Source organism: Panthera tigris, chromosome B3 (genome assembly GCF_018350195.1).
Source record: "Panthera tigris isolate Pti1 chromosome B3, P.tigris_Pti1_mat1.1, whole genome shotgun sequence".
NCBI lineage: Eukaryota > Metazoa > Chordata > Mammalia > Carnivora > Felidae > Panthera > Panthera tigris.
In genome coordinates, this window is record NC_056665.1 from 37,066,657 (window position 1) to 37,090,570 (window position 23,914).

At 50.9% G+C, this 23,914-nt stretch overlaps 1 protein-coding gene across 1 annotated transcript in view; it reads left to right on the forward strand.

The window, feature by feature from the left end:
* The window catches only part of ITGA11 (integrin subunit alpha 11), an 89,536-nt gene that overhangs the window by 19,186 nt on the left and 46,436 nt on the right, over nucleotides 1-23,914 (forward strand). Inside the window, 5 exon segments of the mRNA XM_042988522.1 lie at nucleotides 9,520-9,620; nucleotides 13,738-13,829; nucleotides 16,716-16,830; nucleotides 19,524-19,651; nucleotides 20,672-20,820. Coding sequence (XP_042844456.1) covers nucleotides 9,520-9,620; nucleotides 13,738-13,829; nucleotides 16,716-16,830; nucleotides 19,524-19,651; nucleotides 20,672-20,820 — 585 coding nt within the window.

Sequence of the window (23,914 nt, forward strand, 5' to 3'; positions counted from 1 at the left end):
GGGATTCTGTCTCTCCCCCTCTCTGCCCTTCCCCATCCTGCGCTCTCTCTCACCCTCTCTATCAAAAAATATTAAATAAATAAACTTTAAAAAGGAAAGAAAGAAAGATCCATAGAAGAGGTCTGTCCTGAGCTGTTTGGGCAAGAGATTTCAGAGTCCCAGTACCCAGACTGGGTAGGACGTGGTCTGTCCCTTTGACCCCTGGGACTCCTCACCCCATAGGAGGGGTTGTAGTCAGAGAAGGGTCACAGCGGGAGCCAGGGCAGGGGCCGAGGGACCAGGTCTAAGTGTGGCAGTGAACATACTGACGTGGAAATTTGTTCGAGTCTAAAACAATTAAGTGAAAAAAACCCCACTACAGAATCATGTATGTAGAATGTTCCATTTTTCAAATTCACTACATAAATGCCTGGAAGGTTTTCTGCACCCCTGTTGCTACTGATAGTTATCTGCAGGGGGCTGGGTGAGGAAGAAGGGGGAGGCCTTGCCTGTTCGACTTTGCACAGTTCTGTACTGTGAACATTAGACAACAAGCATGAATTACTGGTGTGTTGAAGTAGGTATCTCTTACGCGTTTTCTTGCAACCAAAAGAAAGAAAGCAAATTAAAAACAAACAAACAAACAAACAAACAAACAAACAAACAAAAAACCATTCTTGGACCATTCCCGGACAGCCAGGAAGATTGCTGTGGTCATGATCCCAAGACGTAATAAAAATTCCTGGGACATGTGTGCTTTTTCACATATCCATGGGGCCTCCTCTCTGGCTTCCTTGACAGATCTTTTACACAAGTGCTCCCAATCCTTCCTGCATATCTGGGGGCTTCTAAAAATAGATTCCCGGGCCCTGTCCCCAACTGGTTGAGTTAGAACCTTCTGGAGGTGAGGCCCGGGAACCTGCACCAGCAACCCACCAATTACTCTGATGACCAGCAAGGTCTGGGACCCACCACCCTTGAAACACTAGTAGCCCAGGTATGGTCCATCCCATTTGGTAGATGAGAACACTGAGGCCCAGCACAGTTAATAGCCTTGTCTCAGGTGTTGGCTCTCCTAATAGAGCTTGTTCCAGTCTCCCTGCTGGATTAACAGGTGTCCAAAGAGGGCCTGTAGTCAGTGGCCCCAAATGGCAGGCTACGGGATTACAGTCATCCCACTGAGCCATCTGACTGGCTGATTCATCTGACAACTGTATTTGGGGGCGTTACTCCATGCCAGGCACTCTTGTGGATGCTGGTGTATTAAGAGATGCAAGCCTGACCAATGAGGTCCTCAACCCCTTTCAGCTCATGTGCTACTGGGAGGTAAGGCTGATGACCAGGAAAAAAAGAAGGCACCTTCAGGGAGGAGGAAGTGCTATGAGAAGCTAAGGCAGGGTGGTGACACAGGAGTGGCCAGGAAAGGCCCGTTGAGGGCGATGACATTGGAGAGGAGCCCTAAGTGACAGACCTGGCCGTGCAGCTTTCAGAGCCACCCTGGTAAAAGTGGGGACAGGCAGGTGAGGGGCAGTGAACTAATACAGAGCATCGGCAGGAACAGTGAAGTGGGTGGATTTTACTGGAATGGATTTGGGGTGTGAGCCCAGTTAGGGCTGCAGATCACCCTATGCATTATGATGCTTCTCAAACTTAAGCATGCATCAGTAGCCCCTGGAAGGCTTGTTAATACACGGATGCTGGGCCCCCTTTAGTGTCTGATTCTGTAGGTCTGGGGTGAGGCCCAAGATGTTGCGTTTCTAACCCGCTCCAGCGGAGGCTGATGCTGTGGTCTGGGAACCACTTTGAAACTACTACTGTGTTGTAATGGCCTGTTAGCCTGCCTGTCTCATCCGGCAGGCTCCTCTGGAGACCTCCTGAAGGCAGGATGACATCACGTTCATCATGGTGGCCCTAGTGCTTGGCCATTAGCAGGAACTCAAGAAATGCTTATGACTCAGTGAATGAATGAGGGCATGGATCATTATTTTACACAAATAATATGTGTAAAACCCTTAGAACATACCAAGCACTATGTAAATGTATTAGGAGAAATCCATTTCTCCGGAGAAACAGAACCAATAGGATGTGTATGCATATGCGTGTGTGTATATATATATATATATATATATATATATACACACATACATGTACACAGAGACACACATATACACACATACACACATGCACACACATATACGCACATGCATATATACATATATGTATACATGCATATATCATATACATGTACACATATACACATATACACGCACATATACACATATACATATATGCACACATGCGTATATGCATACACATACATATACATGCATACATGTACATATATACACACACGCATATATACACACATGCATATACATATACACACATGCATATGCATGCACATACATATACATATATATATGTATATATAAAGAGATTTATTATAAGGAGTTGGTTCACATGATTATGGAGCCTGGCAAGTCCTGTGATCTGCACATCAGATTGGTACATCAGCAAACTGGAGACTCAGAGGTGCTGATATTGTAGCTCCAGTACGAAGGCCCGCTGGCTAAAGACCTAGGAGAGCTGCTGTTTTAATTAGAGTCCAAAAGTAAGAAAAAGCCAGTGTCCCAGTTCTAAGGCAGTCAGGAAGGAGTCTCTGTTATTCGGGCTAGGGTCTGCCCTTCTGTTGTATTCAGGCCTTCAACTGCTTTAACGAGGCCCGCCTGCATTAGGGAGGACAGTCTACTCAGTCTTCAGATTTAAGTGTTCATCTCCTCTCCAAACACCCTCACAGATATACCTGGAATAACATCCGACCGAATATCGGGACACCCCATAGCTCAGTCAAGTTGACACATAAAATCGATCGTCACAGTACAAGTGTTTGTTTTTAATACACGCCTCTGACGAGGCTTGTACAGAGGCAGGGAGAGTAAGGGATGTGCTGGCCAATAGAGGGGGCTTCATTTTCCTGGCCCCCGGGAGTCCAGGCCTTGCCAGGCGTCCGAGCCACAGGGAACCACGAGCCCCTCCAAACAAACCAGGAAGCCCTGTGGTGCCAACACCTCCCCTCCAGCAGGTCCCAGATGGGCTCCTCCTCCACACCCTGCCCCCCGCCAGTGCAGCCCCAGGGCCCCCACCCCCAGCACTCGGCCCTTCCCCAGCCCCATCTTGAACACATTAGCCACCATATTCACGCTGGCTGGAGAAGATTACATTTTCCATGCAGAGCGAGGGAGAGGAAAAACCTCACTAAAGGAATAGTCTCTCCTTTGTTCCCTCGAGCTCTCTGCTGCTCAAGTGGACCCCCCTCTCTGATGCCCCTATCTGATTTCAGGAAAGGAAAATGTAGCCAGGAAAGAAACGGAACAAAGGGCCTGGGTGGGTTTGAGCGGAGGAGGGGGGCCAGGAGAGAGGAACAGGTGAGGGAGGGACTAGGACGGGTGGGAGAGGAGGAGAGGAGGCCCCTGGGGGACAGGCCCAGCTGGCTCCAGGAGGGCAGCCCCTCTCCGTGCTGGGCCATCTGAACTGGCCCCTCTCTCACAATGGTGGAAAGAGCACTGGACTTGGAGTCCCAACGTCTCTCCACAGGCTTCTCACATCACCTTCTGAGCCTCAGATAGTAACTGCCCTTCCAGACTCAAAGCTGTCCCGGTGATCAAAATCAAGTGCAACTTAATTGCATCAAAAGCCACCCATTAGGGGCTCCTGGGTGGCTCAGTCGGTTGAGCGTCCGACTTCGGCTCAGGTCACGATCTCACATATGCGAGTTCGAGCCCCACATCGGACTCTGTGCTGACAGCTCAGAGCCTGGAGCCTGCTTCAGATTCTGTGTCTCCTTCTCTCTCTGCCCCTCCCCCCCTCATGCTCTGTCTCTCTCTCTCTCTCTCTCTCTCTCTCAAAAATATGAATAAACATTTAAACAAATTTTTTTAAAAAGGAACTCATTAAAATGAAAAAAACCATCAGTCATGATAGGATTTCTTAGGACTCGAGGGCCAGATCTTGCAGAGAGGGGCAGAAGGCTTCCCAGGAAGGGGTTGAAACCCACTTCTTGCCTTTCCTCAGCAGTCTGTGCTGGCCTCTGGGCTCAGGACCGCCTCCAAGGGCAGGCCCATCCATAGGAAGTTTCCTCTTTTCTTCCCCAAGCATCTGGCCCGTTTGTGCCCATGGCCTTTGCTTACCCTATCTGCCGCTGGAGGGCTAAGCTGTTCACATCTGCCTTCCCAGACCCCCTAGAGCCCTGCCCCCCACCCCATGCTTTGGGGGACCATTGCCCTGAGAATCAGGATGCCGTGCACCAGTCCGGTGCTGTCACTGTCTGCTCTGAGGCCTCAGACATAGCATTGCCCTGCTCTGGCTTCCGGTGACTCACTGGTCCATCATGAGACTGACCCAAGCCCGGTTTCCTCCCAGCTCTGACGGCCTGCGAGGCCTGTTACCAGGCAACCAGAAACACCTGGAGTGCAGAGCTCCCTGTCCAAGTAGCTGTTGTAAGTGCGATGCACATAGAACAAAAGGATTTCTGTTCCCACAAGGCTGGGCCAGGGGACGGTTTTATGCATTTGGTTAAACAACGAGAGAGAATAATATACATGGTGTCTGAGGGTCCACCTGCCATGCACGACAAAGTAAATATATGCCCCAGATGGAGCATGAGCTCAGGGATATGAATCTGCTCCTGTCTTCTTGGTCTTGGATGTCAGGTTCCTCTTATAGCGTGGTAATATATGGAATTTCTAAGGGTAATTTTAACTATGTGGGTGTTTTTTGGCCTTACTCACTCTAGTTACATGTCTGTGGTTACAAATACCTGAAACCTCACCCCAAAGAGGCTTATACAGTAAAAAGTAGGTACTGCTTATATATCTGAAAAGCCCAGCAGCAGTTCTGGCTTCAGGTAGAGTTTGATCCAGGGTTTCACAGTATCATCAGGACTTGGGCTCTTTCTCTTTTTCCTTCTGTCAGGCCTCCCCCTCTCCATGCATCAGCTCACACCTCTCATTGCCACTCGGTGACTGCCAGGAATTCCAGGGCTTGTCCTTACATACTATGGCATCCAGAGAAAAGGAACCCTTTGGTCCAAAAGGAAGTCCTGAAACTCACTCTGACTGGGGTGACCCTGACTCAATCACTGCAGCCAGAGGCTAAAACTGGCCCAGCCTGAGGTATGTGCTCAGTCCCTAGAACCTCACAAGAGTGAGGACTGTGGGAAGAGAGACATGGGAACCAGGGAAGCAAGCAACGTTGAGTCAACCTGGAAGCTGGGTCACTCCTTTGAACTTCTGTGCGCAGACACTACTCTATTTCTCAGTAACCCTTTTTCCAGGCACTGAATTTGGGACTCCTCTTAGGTATGAGGCAAAGCCGAAAGCCCCCAGAGCTGCTCCTGCTGCCATGGACTGTCAACCAGAAGGTCAGGTCAGGTGATAGGTACCTCTTTACCGAGGGCCTTCCAGACCACCCAATGCTAGTGTAGCAAGGCAGATGAGGACGTCTCAGGCCTCAAGGAGTTATGACACTAAAACACCAACCACGGCAGGCAGCAGGGATTACATGCTAGGTCATGTGGGAAAGCCTGGGGGTGGGGGGTAATCAGGGAGGGCTTCTTGGAGTAGGTGGGAATTTTGCTGTATCTTAAAGGGATGGTCTCCAGGGTGGGATGTGTAGGACAGTATACTTGGGCACAGAAACAAAATGATTCAAGTTCTGTTTAAGTTTATATTTTATCTGAAAAAACAAAAAGGTTACTGGTATTTCACATACAGACTGACAGTTTCACTCTGGTATAATTTACATATAAATTTATACACATTGGAGGTATGTGTTACCTTTCTTCTGATAGGAGCATGCGTTTTACTTATTTATTTTTTAAAGTGTATTTATTTATTTTGAAAGAGAGAGAGAGCAGGGGAGGAGCAGAGAGAGAGAGGGAGAGAGAGAATCACAATCCCCACGCTGTTGGCACAGAGCCCCATGCAGGGCTCAATCTCACGAACTGCGAAGCCGAAATCAAGAGTCGGACTCTTAACCGACTGAGCCACCCAGGCGCCCCAGAAGCGTACGTTTTAAAAGGTTCAGAGACTTGGGGCACCTGGGTGGCTCAGTCGGTTGAGCGTCCGACTTCGGCTCAGGTCATGAACTCGCGGATCGTGAGTTCTAGCCCCGCATCGGGCTCTGTGCTGACAGCTCAGAGCCTGGAGCCTGTTTCAGATTCTGTGTCTCCCTCTCTCTCTGCTCCTCCCCCGCTCATGCTCGCTCGCTCTCTCTCTCTCTCTCTCTCTCTCTCAAAAATAAATAAAGATTAAAAGAAATAAAAGGTTCAGAGACTAAAATTGCCCTGAAGGATGAAACCAAGGATAACAGAGGTCAGGATGAGTTCCCATGGGACCCTGTTGGTGAGCCAAGGTCCCTTCTCTTAGCCTGTGACCTGCTGGGAGCCAAGGAGCCCCGCACTCAGTGGGGCCACACCTTTCTTCCTTAGGTGGCCATCTCCCGGGTGGGCCTCCTCCCTTGGCAAGGCCCTGCTTCTATAGAGGGCAGCCTCCAGGGAGGGGTCCCACAGGGCTATGGCTGAAGCCTGCTGCCAGTTCCCCCATCCACAGCAGCCCTGCTCCCAGAAGAATGCCGGGTGCCCACAGCCAGTGAGTCACAGCACATGGCCCATGGAAGGGGCCCGATGCTCGCCATGACCTTTGGGGTTTGCTTTGCCGTCTGGTGCCCACACCGGAGAGATTGGTGTCCTGTGTCCTGCCCCCGGAGGCACGACAGGCCCTGAGGCCGCATATGGCTATATAAGGCTGAGGCCACAGGGGATGGTCAGGGCTGCCAGACCCCAGGAGCAATTTGTCTGGTCTCGGCGGTGACGCAAACATTTTCCCCGGGCTTGGGCAGTTACCCCCTCGCAGTGAGATTGAATCATATCCTCAAAACCTCAAGCCCGACAGGCCTACGTAATGCCAAGACTCAAGAGTGGTGAAGAGGGCTGACCGAGGCCCTCACTTCACGGCGAGGAAATATTTGGGGCAGCACAGAGAAAGCTGTCCCAGGAGGACTGGTCCCAGGTCTGCCACATTCAAACTGGGGGGGCTGGGTCTGGTCCCTCCTGGGGCTTCAGCTCCTGCATCTGTACTATGGGGACAGTACAGGGGTGGTTAACCCCACGTCACGGCCAAGGAAACCAAGATCTGGACAGTTCAATGACTTCTCAAGGCCACACAGCAAGCTCGGGGCCAAACCAGGAGGAAGACCTGGCTCCTAAAATCTCAGTCCGAAGGGTTTTCCTGTGTTTGGGGGCCCCACCAAGCAGGCCAATGAGGCCTCAAAGTTCTACTGCACAAAATGGGCAGAGTTGCGAGAAGTCTGCTTGTCAGGCTGCTGGGGTGTTTTCTGGAAGACACTTGGAGATGGCTTTTCTAGCAGATGGCCATGGTTTGTCTGATCTAGAACCTGCTGTGCATGGTTCTCCCAGAGGCACCCTACAAGGTGTTCCTCAAAGGCACTCTTTCCAGAAAGCATTCACCACCAGGCAGTGGTCAGGGCTTTCCTCTGGGAAGACTTGGTCACAACATTCCTCTGGATGACTTGGTCACATATTTGTCCTTGAAAACTCGAGCAGCCAGAAAACCAAGCCTGGAGCCCAAGCTCCACGTACTGATAGCTCCCTCCCTCCCTCCATCCCTCTCTGTCTGCCCCTCCCTCCCCCACTCTCTCTTTGTCTCTCTCTCTCTCTCTCTCTCTCTCTCTCTCTCTCCACTCCCCTGCCTTGCTGGAAAGAATGGAGCAGCCTTGACCACACAATCGCTCACAGAATTAAGTAGCCAAAAATCACGTCGTCTAGACAAACAGATTTTATGGGTCCAATTAATTCCTGCTGGTCAAAAATAGGCATGCTTAATAAGCAGATATATTTAGAATCTGTCATTATCTGGTTCCCAGGGGAGAAACTTCAGCTCTTATTTCATAAACTCTAATTTCAAACAGAGCTCAGTTAACCCCCACTTCAGACCTCGTTCTCTTCCCCGATCGTGGGGAGAAGTGGGCAGGAGCCGGGCAGGGGGGAGGTAATCTGATCCCCTGAAGCCTCTGGAGTCCTGGGGAGCCTGAACCTCTAGGCCTGTCCCCTCTCAGCCAGCGTAAGTCAGAAGACACGATTGCTTCTTTGGGCAGCGTTGCCAGGAGTGGGGAGCTGCTGGGACAGCAGGGGTCCAGAGCCATCTCCTTGTGCCAGTGTCTCATCTACCCCTGGGCCCCGAGCTCCACAGATGTCTATTGCCTGTGCCTCGGGGTCTGGGAGACCTCTAGGGCTGTGTGAGCTGTGGCACATCAGCTGTCCCTGTGAGGGCTTCGTTCTTGAGTCACTATTAGCGCTCAGGCCCGAGCAGAGGAGGCGGCTGCTGGCCGAGAACAGGACTGGGGGCCTAGAGGGTTCCAGATGCACCAGAGGTGGGCAGGCGGCACTGACAGGGTGAACAGGTGAAGGGAAACCACGCCTGCTTTCAGGGCTGTGTCTTATGTCGGCAGTGGGGGTCCGGCTGCCTCCCAGGGCCACTCTGGGCCGCCCCCCATGCTGCTGCTCTCTGGTGAGTTAGAGATGAGGCACAGAGGGGGTGGGGGGGGGCTGTAAGGATAGGGCCTTAGGGCTGTCCAGGGGGACTGCCCCTGGCCTTCAGGGTTGGTGGTGGCAGCTGTGCTGACAGCTCGGAGCCTGGAGCCTGCTTTGGATTCCGTGTCTCCCTCTCTCTCTGCCCCTCCCTTGCTCGCTCTCTCTCTCTCTCTCTCTCTCTCTCAAAAATAAATAAACATTAAAAAAAAAAAGAAGATAAAACTTAAAAAAAAAAAAAAAACCTGCCAAGACCTCTAAGGTCACAAAGGCATAGGCTCAAGGCAGAGGCCCCAGCTGGGTGGCTGCCCCTGGCCACCCTTTGGCCCCACTGGCTGCCTCACCCACCCTGAGCAAAACGTTAGTGGCTCACGGGGCAGCCATGAATGACCAATATACACCATGCCCCAGCCCCTGGGTCACCAGCTGAAAGACTGTCAGATAAAGTGAGGAATGGGTCGCATTACCTGTGGAAGGTAGCCTTGACAAATGGTCAAGACTCCTTGGCTCCAAAATCGTCATTCCTCTGCCTAATGCCCACCGTTACCACCCTCCCACTATTTGGCAAACTCATAGTCATCTGTTAAGACCCAGCCCCAGCACATCTCCTCCGCGATGTCTGCCCTGACCTCTTCTCCCGAGGATTACCTCCATCTCATTTGTAACGGGGCCCGTGTGGTCTTCGTCTCTGTATCTCTAGATCCTGGCAAGGACCCGGATTAGGTCACAGATCCCATGACGTCATGCTGAATACACAGTGTCCCTCTCCGTGGGAGGCAAAGGTCTACGTTGGGGTGTCTGTACGTGGCTGTTCCTCCAGGATTTCCTCTAACCTTCCCCAGCCCATCTCAGCACCGCCCTCCGGGTTCCATCCTTTGCCAGGAAGGAGCACCTTCTCCAGGGTCGGTCTTTACTTGTCTTCTCTTCCTTCCCAGGCTGGTCGTGGGCGCTCCATTGGAAACCAACGGCCACCAGAAGACGGGAGACGTGTACAAGTGTCCGGTGACCCACGGGAACTGCACCAAGCTCAACCTGGGTAACGTGAGCCACTGGTCTCCCCACAGTGAGGCCAACCATCGTCTAGGGCGGGACAATCTTTAAAGCACATCCATGCCCATAGTCACACAGTCACAGCCACCCTGGTACCGCTGCCCCCATTTTACAGACGAGCAAGCTGAGGCCAGAGAGAGGAAGAAACATTCCCAGAGCCATACAGCTTGTCAGGGGCCGGCTAGGATTCAAAGCAGGGCCCCCGGTGTTGCAGGCCATTCCTCTTTCTGACTCATCCACGGCCCCTCAACACAAGGTTTGCACTCTTAGCAGGGGAAAAACATTTCCTGTCTTCTTTCCGATTTTGCAATAAGAATAGCCAGCATTCATATATCTTATATAATCTTCACCATGTGGCAGCCACTGCTTTAAGCACTTTTAGGAATTTTGACTCATCTGATCCCCTCGACAACCATACGAGATGGGGGGACCTGCCCAGGGTCACCTAGCTAATAAGCGGCAAGGCCAAGTTTCCACCCCAGGCAGTCCTCAGTAAGCAGCACTGCCTTTCTGAAATGAAGGCTTTGTCCTCGCCGAAGAGCCTTTGTACGATTCGTGTGTGTATCCATACATGTGCATCCGTTAAAACACACACACTGATCCTGTAAAGCACGTCCACCTTGTCCTAAATGTTGGACAGTGGCCGGGCCATCACGTTGCTTTCAGAAGGGAGCAAAAATTCCATTTGGGCTGAGAAGCTGTATTTCCAACCCTCCCATAAAGGACTGGCCTTTCCCAGGGCCAGGCCCCTTGGTCTTCCTGACTTCTAGAGAGGCGGCCTCTGCCCTACACGGCAGGGTGGGGCTCGCTGGGGAGGTGAAGGGAGGCAGTGTGGGCCTGGTGGGGGAGACGGCAGAGCTCCAAGAGATAAGCAGATGGATGAGAAGGTCTGCATCAAAGAGAAAGCCCCAGAACCCAGATCCCCAGGGTGGCCAGCTGGTCCCATCACACGGTGCTGGAAGCTCCCGCTGTCCACATCTGCCTCAGCGCCGTGGGTGGGAAGTTCAAACCCCAGCACAGCCGGGGCCCAGACTTCAGTGAGGAAATAAGCTGGGGGAAGCAAGAGCCTGGCTGGCGGCTCGCAGAACCCAGTCATCACCACCCTGAAGGCACAGGCTTCCCAAACAAGCCAAGTTGGGTTCCTTCTTCCACTTGGACAGTTTCGTCGCATCGTGTCCACAGGGAGCACACGTGCTCTCTCTGAGCCTCTGTTTGCTCATGTGTAAGGTGAGGTCCCCCTTTTCTGAGCACATTTTATGTCCCAAGCACCTTGCTAGTTTCTGGGGATACAGCAGGGAACAAGAAGCCAAGAGCTCTGCTGGGAGGGAACAATAAGCAAGCAGACAAACAGGAAAGCAGTAGCAATAGATAGGGATATGCTATAGGTAGTGATGAATGCTGTGTGATAACCCAGGGTGCTGTGATAAGAGAGGCTGGGTGGGGAGGGGGTTCTACTTTATAGCAAGGCGGTCAGGGGAGACCTCTTTAAGCAGTAACATTTGAGCAAAGGTCTGATGATGAGGAGTCAGGTGGAGCCAGAGCATCCCAGGCAGCAAGAGAACCAGTGCAAAGGCCCTGGGGTGGGAATGAGCTTACTCCGTTGGAAGACAGAAAGAGGGGCCAAGTATCTGGGGCAGAGGGAGGGAGGATGGGAGTGGGAGGGATGAGCACTGGGCTCAGGGCTGGGACCACCGAGAGGGGCTCCTGGTCCAGGTGGAGACACAGACACGTGAACCCATCAACCCATTGCTTAGTTTTCTCCACTGCTCTGGCTTCCACTGTGGATCCTATTTCCCTCCAAGGGAGGAGGAACCCCTCTGGCAGTGGGAGACATGAAGCCATCAGACCCTGGAAAACATTCCTGAACTTGGGCCTAAGCTGGGAGGTGGTGGGCAGCAAAGTGAGTCAGGGCGGAGGAAAAGTACTGATCAGGAAGCCCTGCGTTTGAGGAGTTTCCTTTTCCTTTCACTGAAGAGAAAGTGCACAGCGGGAAGACCATCTGTCAGCTTATCCCCCCAGTGGAAAACGCTAGGCTGGGAAACCTGAGTCCTGGGTTTTCCTACGGCCTTTCCAGGCTATGAGCCTCACCAAGCCAGGAATGTTCTTTCTTCTCTCTCCAGGGAAGGCTAAGCGGGTGGCAGACATTCACAACTCGGTATGAAAAAGCCGATCACTGGCACTTTCTTCCCGACGGCTGGATGAAGTCGGGGTTTTAATGAAGGGCAGAGGCTCAGGCAGAGGAGGTGATTCTGGAAGGCAGATTCTGTGTGAGGCGGGGCTTGTGCCCCAGGGTCCTCAGACAACCCCACTGAGAAAGACGTTAACCTCTCCGGTTTGCAGAGGGGCAGACCAAACCCCAAGAGAGGGTAGTGGCTGCCCCAAGTCCTTGAGGCCCATACGCAGCAAAAGCAGGACTTAAGCCCAAGTCTTCCTTAACTCCAACACAAGGGTCTTCCTTACTAATCTCACCTGCTTCCGGGCGGGCAGTCTCACCTCCATCTCTGGGACCAGGAGGAAGGAGACGGCATGGGGAGGTGAGCTGAGGGCGTGCCTCTGACACAAGTGCAGTGCAGAACTCCCCAAGCCACTGAGGGGTGGAGGTCGCCCAGCCAGGGCTTGGAGCTTCCTCTCCGGATTTCTCACGACCCCCCCACTGCCGCCACAGCCCTGCCATGAGACGGGGAGCTCAGGATATAACGGTGCACAGCCTGGGTTTGAGTCCCCACTCTTCTCATTGAGCAGCAAGTGACCTTCTAGAAGTCACTGACCCCTCTCCGCATCTCAATCTCCTCTTCTGTTGAATGGAAATGTTGACTTCGGGGCGTCCCAGGACCGAGAGGCAGTCCTGGGAGGGCACGTGTGGATGGTACTTTGTAAATGAGAGGCATTATAAAAACACAGTGTTATGACTACTCTTTTTCTCGCTGGCCTCTACGGACAGACAAAACAAAACAATCCCAGTCACTCGTAACACAGCCAAGAGGGGCTGGATTTCAAAAGGAGCCTCACTACAAACTGAGGGAACCCAAAGAGAAAACAACAACAAACACAACGGCCCCCAGCCCCCAGCCCCAAGCGCAGTCAGGCCTGGCCTCTCCTAATGCCCGGCCCCAGGCCCTGCTAGCTTGCGCCCCCTTCATACTTCCAGTCACCAATGAAGCTAATTTAGCAAACCGTTCTGGGCGGAGGCCATCCATGTCCTTGGAGGTCAGCAGGGACGATATCTCGCCGCTCCTCACACTACATGAAGATTGACCTGCTCTGGGTTTAATGCAATGCCCAGCTCGCTTTCCCCTGACCTCTACCCCCCCACACCCCATGCCCCTACACATGCGTAAACACACACACACACACACACACGTCCCAGCACACATGTGGGGAATTCAAGCTTGCTTCCTTCCCCTCAGTGGCCTGCAAACTTATTTAGTACAACCTTAACAGAATTTTGTTGAGCAGTTCTGTTCTGCCACAACCCTCTCCCGACACTCAGTTGGCCGATGACCCTGCCTACTGAGCTCTCTTGGTGGCCAACCACGGAATGACATTCCCGCTACCCGCGAGAGAATCGGCTGTCCTGTGTCAGTTTATCTGGTGAGCAGAGAAGCAGAGTCACAAGTAGGACACGGACTGCCAAGTTTTGATGGCAGGCTGGCTTGCGGGCAGATGTGGAGGGGACACTGCAGAGAGGAAGCCAGCCTCAGTCGGGTGCTCTGGGAAGTGCAGGACGGAGGACATGGGGAATGCTAGCGACCACTCAGATGTCTGGAGGAGGAAAAAGGCTGGATGGGGCAACGGAAAGTTCTGCCGTGTGCAGACTGTGTGACCTTGGGCAGGTTGCTTGGCCTCTCTGAGACTCAGTTTGCTCATCTCTCAGGGAATTGTGAAGAAGTAATCAGACCAGGTCTAGGCAAGGCCTTCGTAAACCGTGAAGGGCTGCATGGACGTGCAGGCGAGCGAGGGCTCTAGAGGGTCAGGGGGAATTGGGGAGGACTCTGCCCGGGCCTGACCCTGCCACAAACACGTCGGGTGGCTGATGGCAGTGGCAGGCTCTGGGGCCAGGGTGGGGGTGGGGCTGCAGGCTAAGCTCCTCCCTCCCACCCCAGGAAGGGTCACTCTCTCCAACGTGTCTGAGCGGAAGGACAACATGCGTCTTGGCCTGAGCCTGGCCACCAACCCCAAGGACAACAGCTTCCTGGTAAGAGCCACCCACTCCACCCTCTCTCCAAGCCCCAGCCCCTCCTGCCCCCCCACCAGACCCTTTGGTTGGGGCCAGGAGAGCCAGGGGGTGAGGGGGCTCCTCTGAGGCGGAGCCCAAATCTGTGCTCCAGGTTCAATCAGAGAAACACCACACACCCTAAGAAGACTCTGGAGGGAAGCCATAAGTAGAAAACACAGATTTAGTACAACTGAGGGAAGAAACACAGAGTGACGGCCACCCGGAGTTAAATGGGAAGGCTTTCTGGAGGAGGTTTTCAATTTGCTTTTAAAGACCAGGCAATGGGGGCACCACGGTGGCTCAGTCGGTTGAATGTCTGACTTTGGCTCAGGTCATGATCTCACAGTTCGTGAGTTCAAGCGCCGCGTCGGGCTCTGTGCTGACAGCTCGGAGCCTGGAGCCTGCTTCAGATTCTGTGTCTCCCTCTCTCTCTGCCCCTCCCCTGCTCGCACTCTGTCTCTCTGTCTCTTGCTCGCTCTCTCTCTCTCTCAAAATAAATAAACATTTAAAAAATAGATAAAGAAGAGACAATGGGTCTTAGCAAGAAAGAAAGCAGAGGGGGTGCATGCACTGAAGTGCTGGGGACATTTCTTCATTTAAATTATAATTTTTTGAGCACTTACGATGTGCTGAGCACATGCCGGGCACTGGGGAGTCAGCAGTCAACAGAGCTCGTGCCCTGCTGGGGCCTAATGCTGGTCGGGGAGAGCTGATAAGCCAGTGAGTAGTGTAAACGTGATGCTGGGGCAGAAACAGCTGCTCTCAGGTCTCTGCACCCTGCCCACGCGAGTGCATGCGCACTTTACACGCAGTCAGCAAGTGTGGGTGTAGGTATCATGGTGGGCACTGCCTACTTCCTGCCACCACGAGCTGGATGATGCTGGGGATTCAAAACAGGATCCTGCTGGGACTGATAGTTCTAGAAATGGCTGCAAGAGAGGATTTCAGAGAAAAATTACCCAGAAAGACCAATAAAATGATCCACTCATTTTAAGATAGGAGGGCTTGTGTCACTCTTCGTTCTTGTCCAAGGCTGTCCTTGGACAGACGGACAGATGGAACGTCCAGGGTGTGGATCACCAAACACCAGGACAACGAGATGACTGGGATGCCCAGGGGCTTAAGGAGAGCACAGTAGCCCTGCCAGGGAAAGCCCCGAGATGTCTCGGTGTATGGCTGGCCCCACAGCCTTTCACCATCCCAGCCAAGGGCAAATAAGACCCTGGGTCCTGTCCACACACAGACCTGTCAGGGGCTTTGTTGCTACTCCCTTTTCTTTCTGAGGCTCCTTGTCATGCTCCTACCAAGTTGATTTCACCTACTTCACAAGGTGGGATGAAAGCAAGCCCAAGAAGGATGGTGTGATACACCCTCTGGGGCTTCTGTGCATTGGTTAAGTCCCTGTGCATTGGTTAAGAAACCTTTTATAAAATGTTTATTTATTTATTTTGAGAGATAAAGAGAGTGTGGGCAGGGGGAGGGGCAGAGAGAAAAGGAGAGAGAGAATCTCAAGCAGATTCCACACTGTCTGTGCAGAGCCCGATGCGGGGCTCAGTCTCACGAACCATAAGATCATGACCTGAGCCAAAATCAAGAGTTGGATGCTTAACCAACTGAGCCACCCAGGCACCCATAAATAGCAACTTTTGTTCACTCATTCACTCATTTATTCATCCACTCACACTTCACTCATCAGTCCATCCCCCAACCAATTGTTTGTCTCTCTATTCATCTATTTATCCACCCATTCATTCATCCTTCCATCCATCCCTTCCTACACCCATCCATCATCTATCCACCCATTCATCCATCCATCATTTATCTACCTATCCATCCATCCATCATCCATCTATCTGATATCCATCATCCATCCACCCAGCCATCCTTCCATCCTTCCATCCATCCATCTATCCATCCATCCGTCCGTCCTTCATCCACTCACCCATCCATCCATTACCTACCCATTTGTCCATGATGCATCTACCCACCATCCATAATCTATCCACTATTCCTCCATCCATCATCCATTCATCCATCCATCATCTATCCACCCATCCATCTATCCCTCTAGCCATAATCTATCACCCACCCTCCTATTCTTTATTCTCCCCATACTTCCAGAAATAATTTACTGCAGCTTCAACAGAGGACACAGATAAAACTAAACCTTTAAAATCTGAGTACGAAAAGAAAGTTAATCAAAGAAAGAGGTTAGAAATGGAATAATTATTTTTCCAAACCAAAGGAAATTACAGCACAAACTTTAGTCCTGCGTTTCCTGGCACAGTACAAAAATGGAGACATGGAGCTGGGCTTTCATTTTTAATGACCCTGACTCTGAGGACTTATCAGTCTTTAAATCAGGAGCTGACATCAATATTTTGGGTAGCAAATTTCAGGGAAAAAAGCAGAAACATTCTTTTTTCTTTCCCCGCGAAGAGGCATGAGCATGTTATTGGGACCTGGAAGTCTTTTCAGTAAGGACGTTCAGGTGACCTCTTCAGAGAGGCTCTTCTAGTGACCTTGAAGGGTCCACTCCCATGGATGATCCTGTGTGGTGGGTGGGGTGGGCAGGTAGGGTAGAGTCATAACTCTAGATGATGGAGTCGAGAATGGGACCCTTGAAAATACAACAAAGGAGGACTCCAAAATTAGTTTTTCTCTATTCCACCCGAAACCAAGGGAACTAGAACACATTATGGCAAGAAAGAATTCAGTTAGACTCCAAGAAGACTCTCTAAATCCTGGGAGTACCAATAGTCAGAGGATGCTTTGGGTCATGGAGGTTGGGCTGGGCCAAAGGCTATTGGGCCTGGACCCTCCCAGAGACCCCTACTGACTGGGGGTCTGGACTGTGTTTCACAGGCCTGCAGCCCCCTCTGGTCTCACGAGTGTGGGAGTTCCTACTACACCACAGGGATGTGTTCGCGAGTCAACTCCAACTTCAGGTTCGCCAAGACGGTGGCCCCCGCTCTCCAAAGTAAGTAGCTTCAAATCTGTAGATCCATGCAGGGTGGCTGACAGTCACGGGAGGCTCTGAGTTCTGATCACCACCACAAAGCCGCACCGGGACTCTAGCCCCGCCCTGATCCAGAACCTGCTTAGCTCCACCCTTCTCCAGAACCTGTGGCTAGCCCTGCCCTGATGCAGAACCTGCGGGTTACCCAGAGTGATGGCAGGCGGCAAGTGAGCCGAGGTTATGAAGACAATCCTGGCAACTAGAGAGGCTCACTGCAAACCCACTGTGAGTGGGGGAGGGGATGCTGGGCCAGCTATGTATAGCAGGCAAGCTGTGCACAGCACAACTCTGGGGACGTTGTTCACTTAGACTACAATGTGAATGGTGCCCTCTGATGTTGTGCAATGCAGTTGCCTGTAGGTGGAAGGCCAAGGAAAACAGAATTATCCCTGGTAACAGTCCCCTCTAACTGGTGTTCCTGGATATCAGGAGGCTCCACCCCGCTTGCCCAGAGCCTCATGGAACACAAAACCTCCCACTCACTCCCCACCCGCCGAGAAAATCCGGGGAAAAATATTCAGACCTTGTCTCCGGCAAGCCCAAACTACTTGGCTCCGAGCCTCACTGTTTCCTCTGAGCTGAATACCATCACCCAAGCAGCTGCTAACCGTTTTATTGAGGGTTGAGGGGATTAGCACCTCTGGCTAACAGCAGCCTCCCTGCAAACAACATGGCCCAATCAGAGATGGAAGGATGATGCATGGGGTGGGTGGGGGTGGGTGGGGGTGGGTGGGGAGGGAGCATCAGCCAGCAGGGGCTGGAAAGTGGTTCTTTTAAGGGAAAGGAGGAGGTGTTGATTCTATGCTCCCAGAATGGCCAAGGGAAAGGAGGTGCTGTGGCTGGGGAGGAGGCCCAAGGTCAGTCACATGAGCTGTGAACAGGGAACCTCACCCCAGGCCAACATATGACCATCCAGGCCTCCGGAAGCTCCTCTGATGGAGGCCTGCTCATCTGGCTGGGAGTTTATCAAGCACAGGTCCCAGGGCACCCCTTTTGGAAGCTGTAACTCAGTATATCTGGGACAAGCCCCAGGGTGTGTGTATGTGTGAGTGTGAGTGTGAGTGTGTGTGTGTGTGTGTGTGTGTGTGTGTGTGTGTGTGTGTGTTCACCGGAGTGTTCAGCCCTGTTTAGGAGCCATAGATGTAAAGCAAAGTTCTTCTCAAGATGATTCAAAAGAAAAATGTGAAATTGCAAGAAAGAAATCAGCAGTAATAAATGCATTCTAATAATGAAGATGCCTTAAAAAACAAGAGAAACCTGGCTCCTACCGCTAGATTAGGAACTCCCCCTAATTAAGGAATTGCTATCGTGGTCGCCGCTGTGGCCACTGGCACCGCACAGCTGCTTGGTCCACAGGCGTGGAGCTAAACCAGCCTGGAAAAGGACAAAGCTATCTGGTGCTGTCCGCCCAGAAGTATTGGGCCATCACACGTTGCACACGGCGTGCAGGTGGGGACAAGAACGTCTACACGACTCTAAAGCAGAGGTGATTGTGAGCCTCCCAGTCACCCAAACGCTTCTAAAATGCCCTCCCAGACACAAAGCCTGCACCTTCTTGTCTCTGGTGGGCACTGACTTCATCAGAGCGCACCTTCACGATACAGGAGTTACTGGAATCGTTAACACACAAAAGGCTTCTGCCATATTGCTATAAAGTAGATTTTACAACAGTGTGAAAATTCTCCAGTAAAAGTCAACAGATACCCAGTATTTCCACATGATATCATGTCGTGTAGTGTATATCACATCACATCGGGACAACTAATTGCAAAGTAACCCCAACTGTTGACAAAGAGGACGAAGTTATTCAGATTTTAAAAGAAGGTTTTTGCATTTGTTACGGTACCAACGTTTCTTTGTCGGTTTTTATTGTTCGTTGTAACGCGATGTTAATATTACGAGAATATAGAGAAACCTTTATGCTCAGAGCAGAGATAAATGCACAAACGCTTGACCCGATGATGTCATTGTCACATTCACAGAGTAGTTTGCTTTAAAATGTAGGGGAAAAAAAATGAAAAGAGGGTCAGTTAAGATTCCTTGAGCACTGACTTTGCGCTCAGTTCTGTAGAAGCCTCGTCTCCTTGATTCCTCAGGACGACCCTCTCCTATCGTCACACCTGTTTTACAGCAGAGAACTGACCCTGAGAGGTTAGGTTACTTGCCCAAGGTCACACAGCTAGTGCTCAGCCAAGCCAGGAGTCACACAGTCTGATGCGGGATCCCACAGTCTTAGCCGGCACACCATAAAAAGTGAAACTCATTCATTTGGACTAAATGTGGTAAGTGCAGCCTGCCATTGCAGTAAAACAAATGACAGGGAGCTACTGATCCTGGCAGGATGGCTGCCTCAGAAACATTAACCCAGCCGGTGGCAGGTTAGTCCCTGATGAAGAGCGGAGGCAATCAGGCTGAATTTAAGCTTGGTCCGAACAGCCAGCACAGAGTGGTTGAGCTGAGCCAGGAGTTCCTGGGCTTATCATTCATGTCGCCCAAATCAGCCACTAGCCCAAGGACAGCTCCCCAGGTAAGGGAATTATATATACATGACAGGGGCCTTCTTCTGTTGTCCTTTGGGCACTCGCCTGGAGGATCAGAGACTGAAAGCAGACGCTGACTCACTGGGCAGCCATGACCGTGTCCCCACTTCCCAGGGTGCCAGACCTACATGGACATCGTCATTGTCCTGGATGGTTCCAACAGCATCTACCCCTGGGTGGAGGTTCAGCACTTCCTCATCAACATCCTGAAGAAGTTTTACATCGGCCCTGGGCAGATCCAGGTGAGCATCTCTGGGACTCTCTCCTCCTCTGAATAGGGCTCCCCAAACCTATGGAAGACACCACCCTGGGTGAGGGAGGAGCGCATCCTTGCATGTGCTGGCAAGATGTAGGTGCAAGGGTCAGTGCCAGGCCCTGAGCCCAGGACACCCAACTCTGCTGGGCACATCCGGGGACAGTTTGGGGGAGGCCCCACTTCACTGGTCAAACCTATCTTCCGGGATAGATGCCACCTATTAAGAAAGACTTTAGCCAGGTAACCAGGTAGAGTGAAGGTAGGAAAGGTCACGTAGAACCCTGCCGAGTGAGGCACAGGGGAGGATTAGACACACTGATCTTGAGAGAAGACTCAGGGGGAGGTCATAGCCAAGTGAGGGTTGACATATAGGAGGGACAAGGTGGCAGATTTCAAGTCAATCTAAGAAATTATTCCGTAGCAACTACAGCTGTTAAAAAGGGAGTGAGTTTCCTCATGACTGGAAGATCATCTTTAGGATATGGTGGGTGCATGTCCAGCATTAGAAAGGCACCAGATAAACTCGGGCCCCATCCAACAGGAAGGCTTTCTCATTCTAATCCCCCTGTAAGTCTTTTAAGGTTTTTTGTTTACTTCGAGACTATGAATACTGTCTATATCTTATCAGCCTTGGGGATAAAAGACTCTCTTCTCTTCTAAGTTTTGAGGAAACTTAGTTCCAGCGTTCGGTGAAGAATGCCACAACGCTCCAGCCACGTGGCTGCTAGTATTTTAGGCTTCAATTCTGCGCTCCAGCAAGAAACAGAATCTGTTGGGCCTTTCTTTAAATCACAGCCTCCCCTCTCGAGAGGCACCTTCCACCTGTGTCACCAAGCCATCCATTCATTCCCAGAGCTTTCCCGAACTGCTGCTCTTCCCAGGTACTCTCCAGCCTTCCTCATTTTCGAACAGTCACAGACAGAGAGACGACTCTGGGGAGCCTCACCTCCAAAGGTCCAGCTCTCAGGGACCAAGATGTTCTGTCGTCCTCTCCCCTGCCTTGCAGGTTGGGGTTGTCCAGTACGGAGAAGACGTGGTGCATGAATTTCACCTCAATGACTACAGGTCTGTAAGAGATGTGGTAGAAGCCGCCAGCCACATTGAGCAGAGAGGAGGAACAGAGACCCGGACAGCATTTGGCATCGAATTTGCTCGGTAAAAAAAAGATCCTAGTCAAATAGAAATAATAATAATCTACTTAAATCTCAGATAACTGTGCTAGTTACATACTGCTGTATAACAATCCTGTACAAAATTCCCTACCTTGAGACAATAATTTATTAACCCCTCAAATCTCTGGGGGTTGGCTGGGCTCAGCTGGTCAATTCTCTCTTGGCATCTCTCCTGTGGTGGTAGTCTGGTATGTCAGCTGGAGCTGTTGTCATCTGAGGAGCTGACTGGACTGGACTTCCAAAATGGCGCACCCATGTGGCTGGCAGTTGCTCTGGGCTGTTGGCTGGGAGCTCGGTGTGGGTGTGGGCTGGCAACCTGAGCACCCACACGTGGCCATGTGGCTCCGAGAGGGAGTGTCCCAAGAGAGCTTTCCAGCGGGCCCACACAGGAACTCTGAGATTGCCTATGACCTAGCCCCCAAAGTCCCGGCTATAACTTCTGTCGTATTCTACTGATAGAGTGAGCCATTAAGGCCAGCCCAGATTCTAGGGGAAGAGCATTTGACTCTGCCCCTTGATGGAGGAATGGAGAGGTTACATCACAGAAGAACGTTTGGGATTGGAGGTATTGTTGCAAACGACTATGGAAAATGGGCTGTGCCGCAGAGACCCTCTAAAAAGTTTGTAGGTTCCATGAGGGCAGAATCTTCCTGTGGAGTATCTGTCATCAATGGAGTGTGAGGAACACGGGTAAGTCTAACTTCTGAGGTTGTGGAGTAACGAGGCTGCCTCCTTAAAAATCACACCCGAACTCACTCACAATGATAATGAAGGTTACCTCTAGAAGATGCCCTCACAGATGGCTTTGTGCTGGCTCCAGTGAGACTGCCATTACGCAAAACGTTGTGCTCACCCCCACTGAAATCGGTGAGTGATTTTAGAAGCAATTCCCCAAGATCTTTCAAGCTGAGGCCTAAACTCCTAAGGCATATAGATTATAAATGTATACATTTTACACCTATGGACATGAATTCCACTATGGCCATTGAGACCACAGGCTCATTCTCTGGTAGTCCCACCTCACATAGGATTAGCTGATGTGTTTAACAGAATTCCACAGTGTGAGAGCTACTTAGGAGTTAGGAGCTACTTAGGAGATTTCAGGTGGTCAAACAATTACATTTTTTTCCAACCTTACGATTCTTTATAATTAAGTTACGGCTCCACTAATCAACTTCTGTTTGCTGATAAAACTCGCTCAAACTTTTTCCTAAAGGAACTTCCTCTGTGTAAAGATGGCTTTTACCCATCCTCACAAGGAATGGGCCATTTTGCTGTTTTGCTGTCACTGGGATGAGTCCCTGGGGCCCCCATCAGGCCCTTGTGAAATTGCTGGGGCAACAGAGGAAGCCCATGCCCACTGAGCTATTGCTTCCTCAGCGTGAACTAAGTGACTTATACAGGGGTGTAGCCGACCACCCCCAGAACGATTACGAGTACGCAATCCGGCAAGTCATTTGAATCCAGTCGTGACTCATGAGCACCACTGGGCTATGCAGTCTGCACCTCAAATGAGGTTTGAAATATGATCTTCTCAGCCTGCCAAGTCCCAAGTTACAGGGGGTGTGTTTTAAGGGAAAATGCTCTCCTTGCTTATTCACGATGCATTTTTTCTGGGCACCTGAAAAAGTAAAAAGATCCAGGCCATGGACTTGAGGGGTTATCAAAGCTGGTAATCTGTGGCTCCTGGACCAATAGGGAAACTCTGAAAAGCATCAGTCTAACTCAGTAAGGATGAGAGGGTAGGATCCAAGGAAGGATTGCCAAGAGGGGCTGGCATTTGGCTTGTCCCAGGAAGACCCCAGGATTCAATCAGGAGAGGTAAAAAGGAGACATTCCTCCTGACTAAGGGTAGAAGAGGGGGAAACTCAAGGAATCCTTATGTTTAGAGCCTTTTGAGCATGGTGTGAGGTTCGTGTTGGGGCAGGGGGTATTGAAGCCAGATTGTGAGGATGATAATGTCGTAGCTAGAACAACCATGACTGGCCACGGAAGGGTCTTAGGCTTGAGAGTGTTTTCATCAGATATGCACATAAAGGTGAATCTAATAGTCATGTATGGCTTGGGGGCCATGGGGATAATGATGTCATTCCAACTGAGCTCACTCAACACTTTTTATTGAGGGGAGCAAGCAGGAAGAAGGGCTTGGAAGGACAGAAGGACAAAAGGGCCAGATTACGATGGGCTGGTGGGCCATTCTCAGGACCCCAGAGACATGGGAGCCAGTGAAGATTTTGAGCAGAAAGGAGACATGATATGGCCTACTTTTCCATAGATCATTCTGGCTTCCAGGTTCACGGAAACTGTTGTAAATATAAGTCTCTCACTGTTCTTAAGGAACTTATAATCTGATTTACAAAGGAATAAATCCGAGGATTTTTACTCGGTAGAAAATCACAATTTTAAATCTGATGAATCATGTCAATATTTACCCCATTACAAATGCATACAGATATTCACACAATTCTACTATATGAAAATATGAACTTAAAATTTTTCTTGACTCCATATATAATAAAACCTGTTTTTCCCCTGCCATACTTTTTTATATGGAGTATCATGCCTCAGCCTGATCCTTCAATGAGTTTATGGAAACATCTAGAATATCCTTTGATGAACTAGCAGAGTTCTTGCTCCACTGGGTGAGGCTTAAGCTCAAAAGTCGCCGTAGTCATGTCAATTGGGCCTCTGGCCTCCTTCAGTTCATGGCTCATATTAAAATACGAGGTGTTTTTTTTTCTTTAAATGTTTACTTATTTTTGAGAGAGGGGGGTGGGATGGGCAGAGAGAGAGGAGGACAGAGGATCTGAAGTGGGCTCTGAGCTGACAGCAGGGAGCCCGAGGTGGGGCTCGAACTCACGAACCGTGAGATCGTGACCTGAGCCAAAGTCGGATGCTTAACCGACTGAGCCACCCAGGTGCCCCCAAGGGTTTTTTGTTTTGTTTTTTTTTTAAGCCAGTATATCCACAACATCATAGAGCTGAGAGAATGGCAGATGGTCTGTTTCTCTTCACTGGGAGCTTTGAAGATGCTCTGAACTAACTTATTCCAGGTTTTGTGAATTCGTCAACATCTA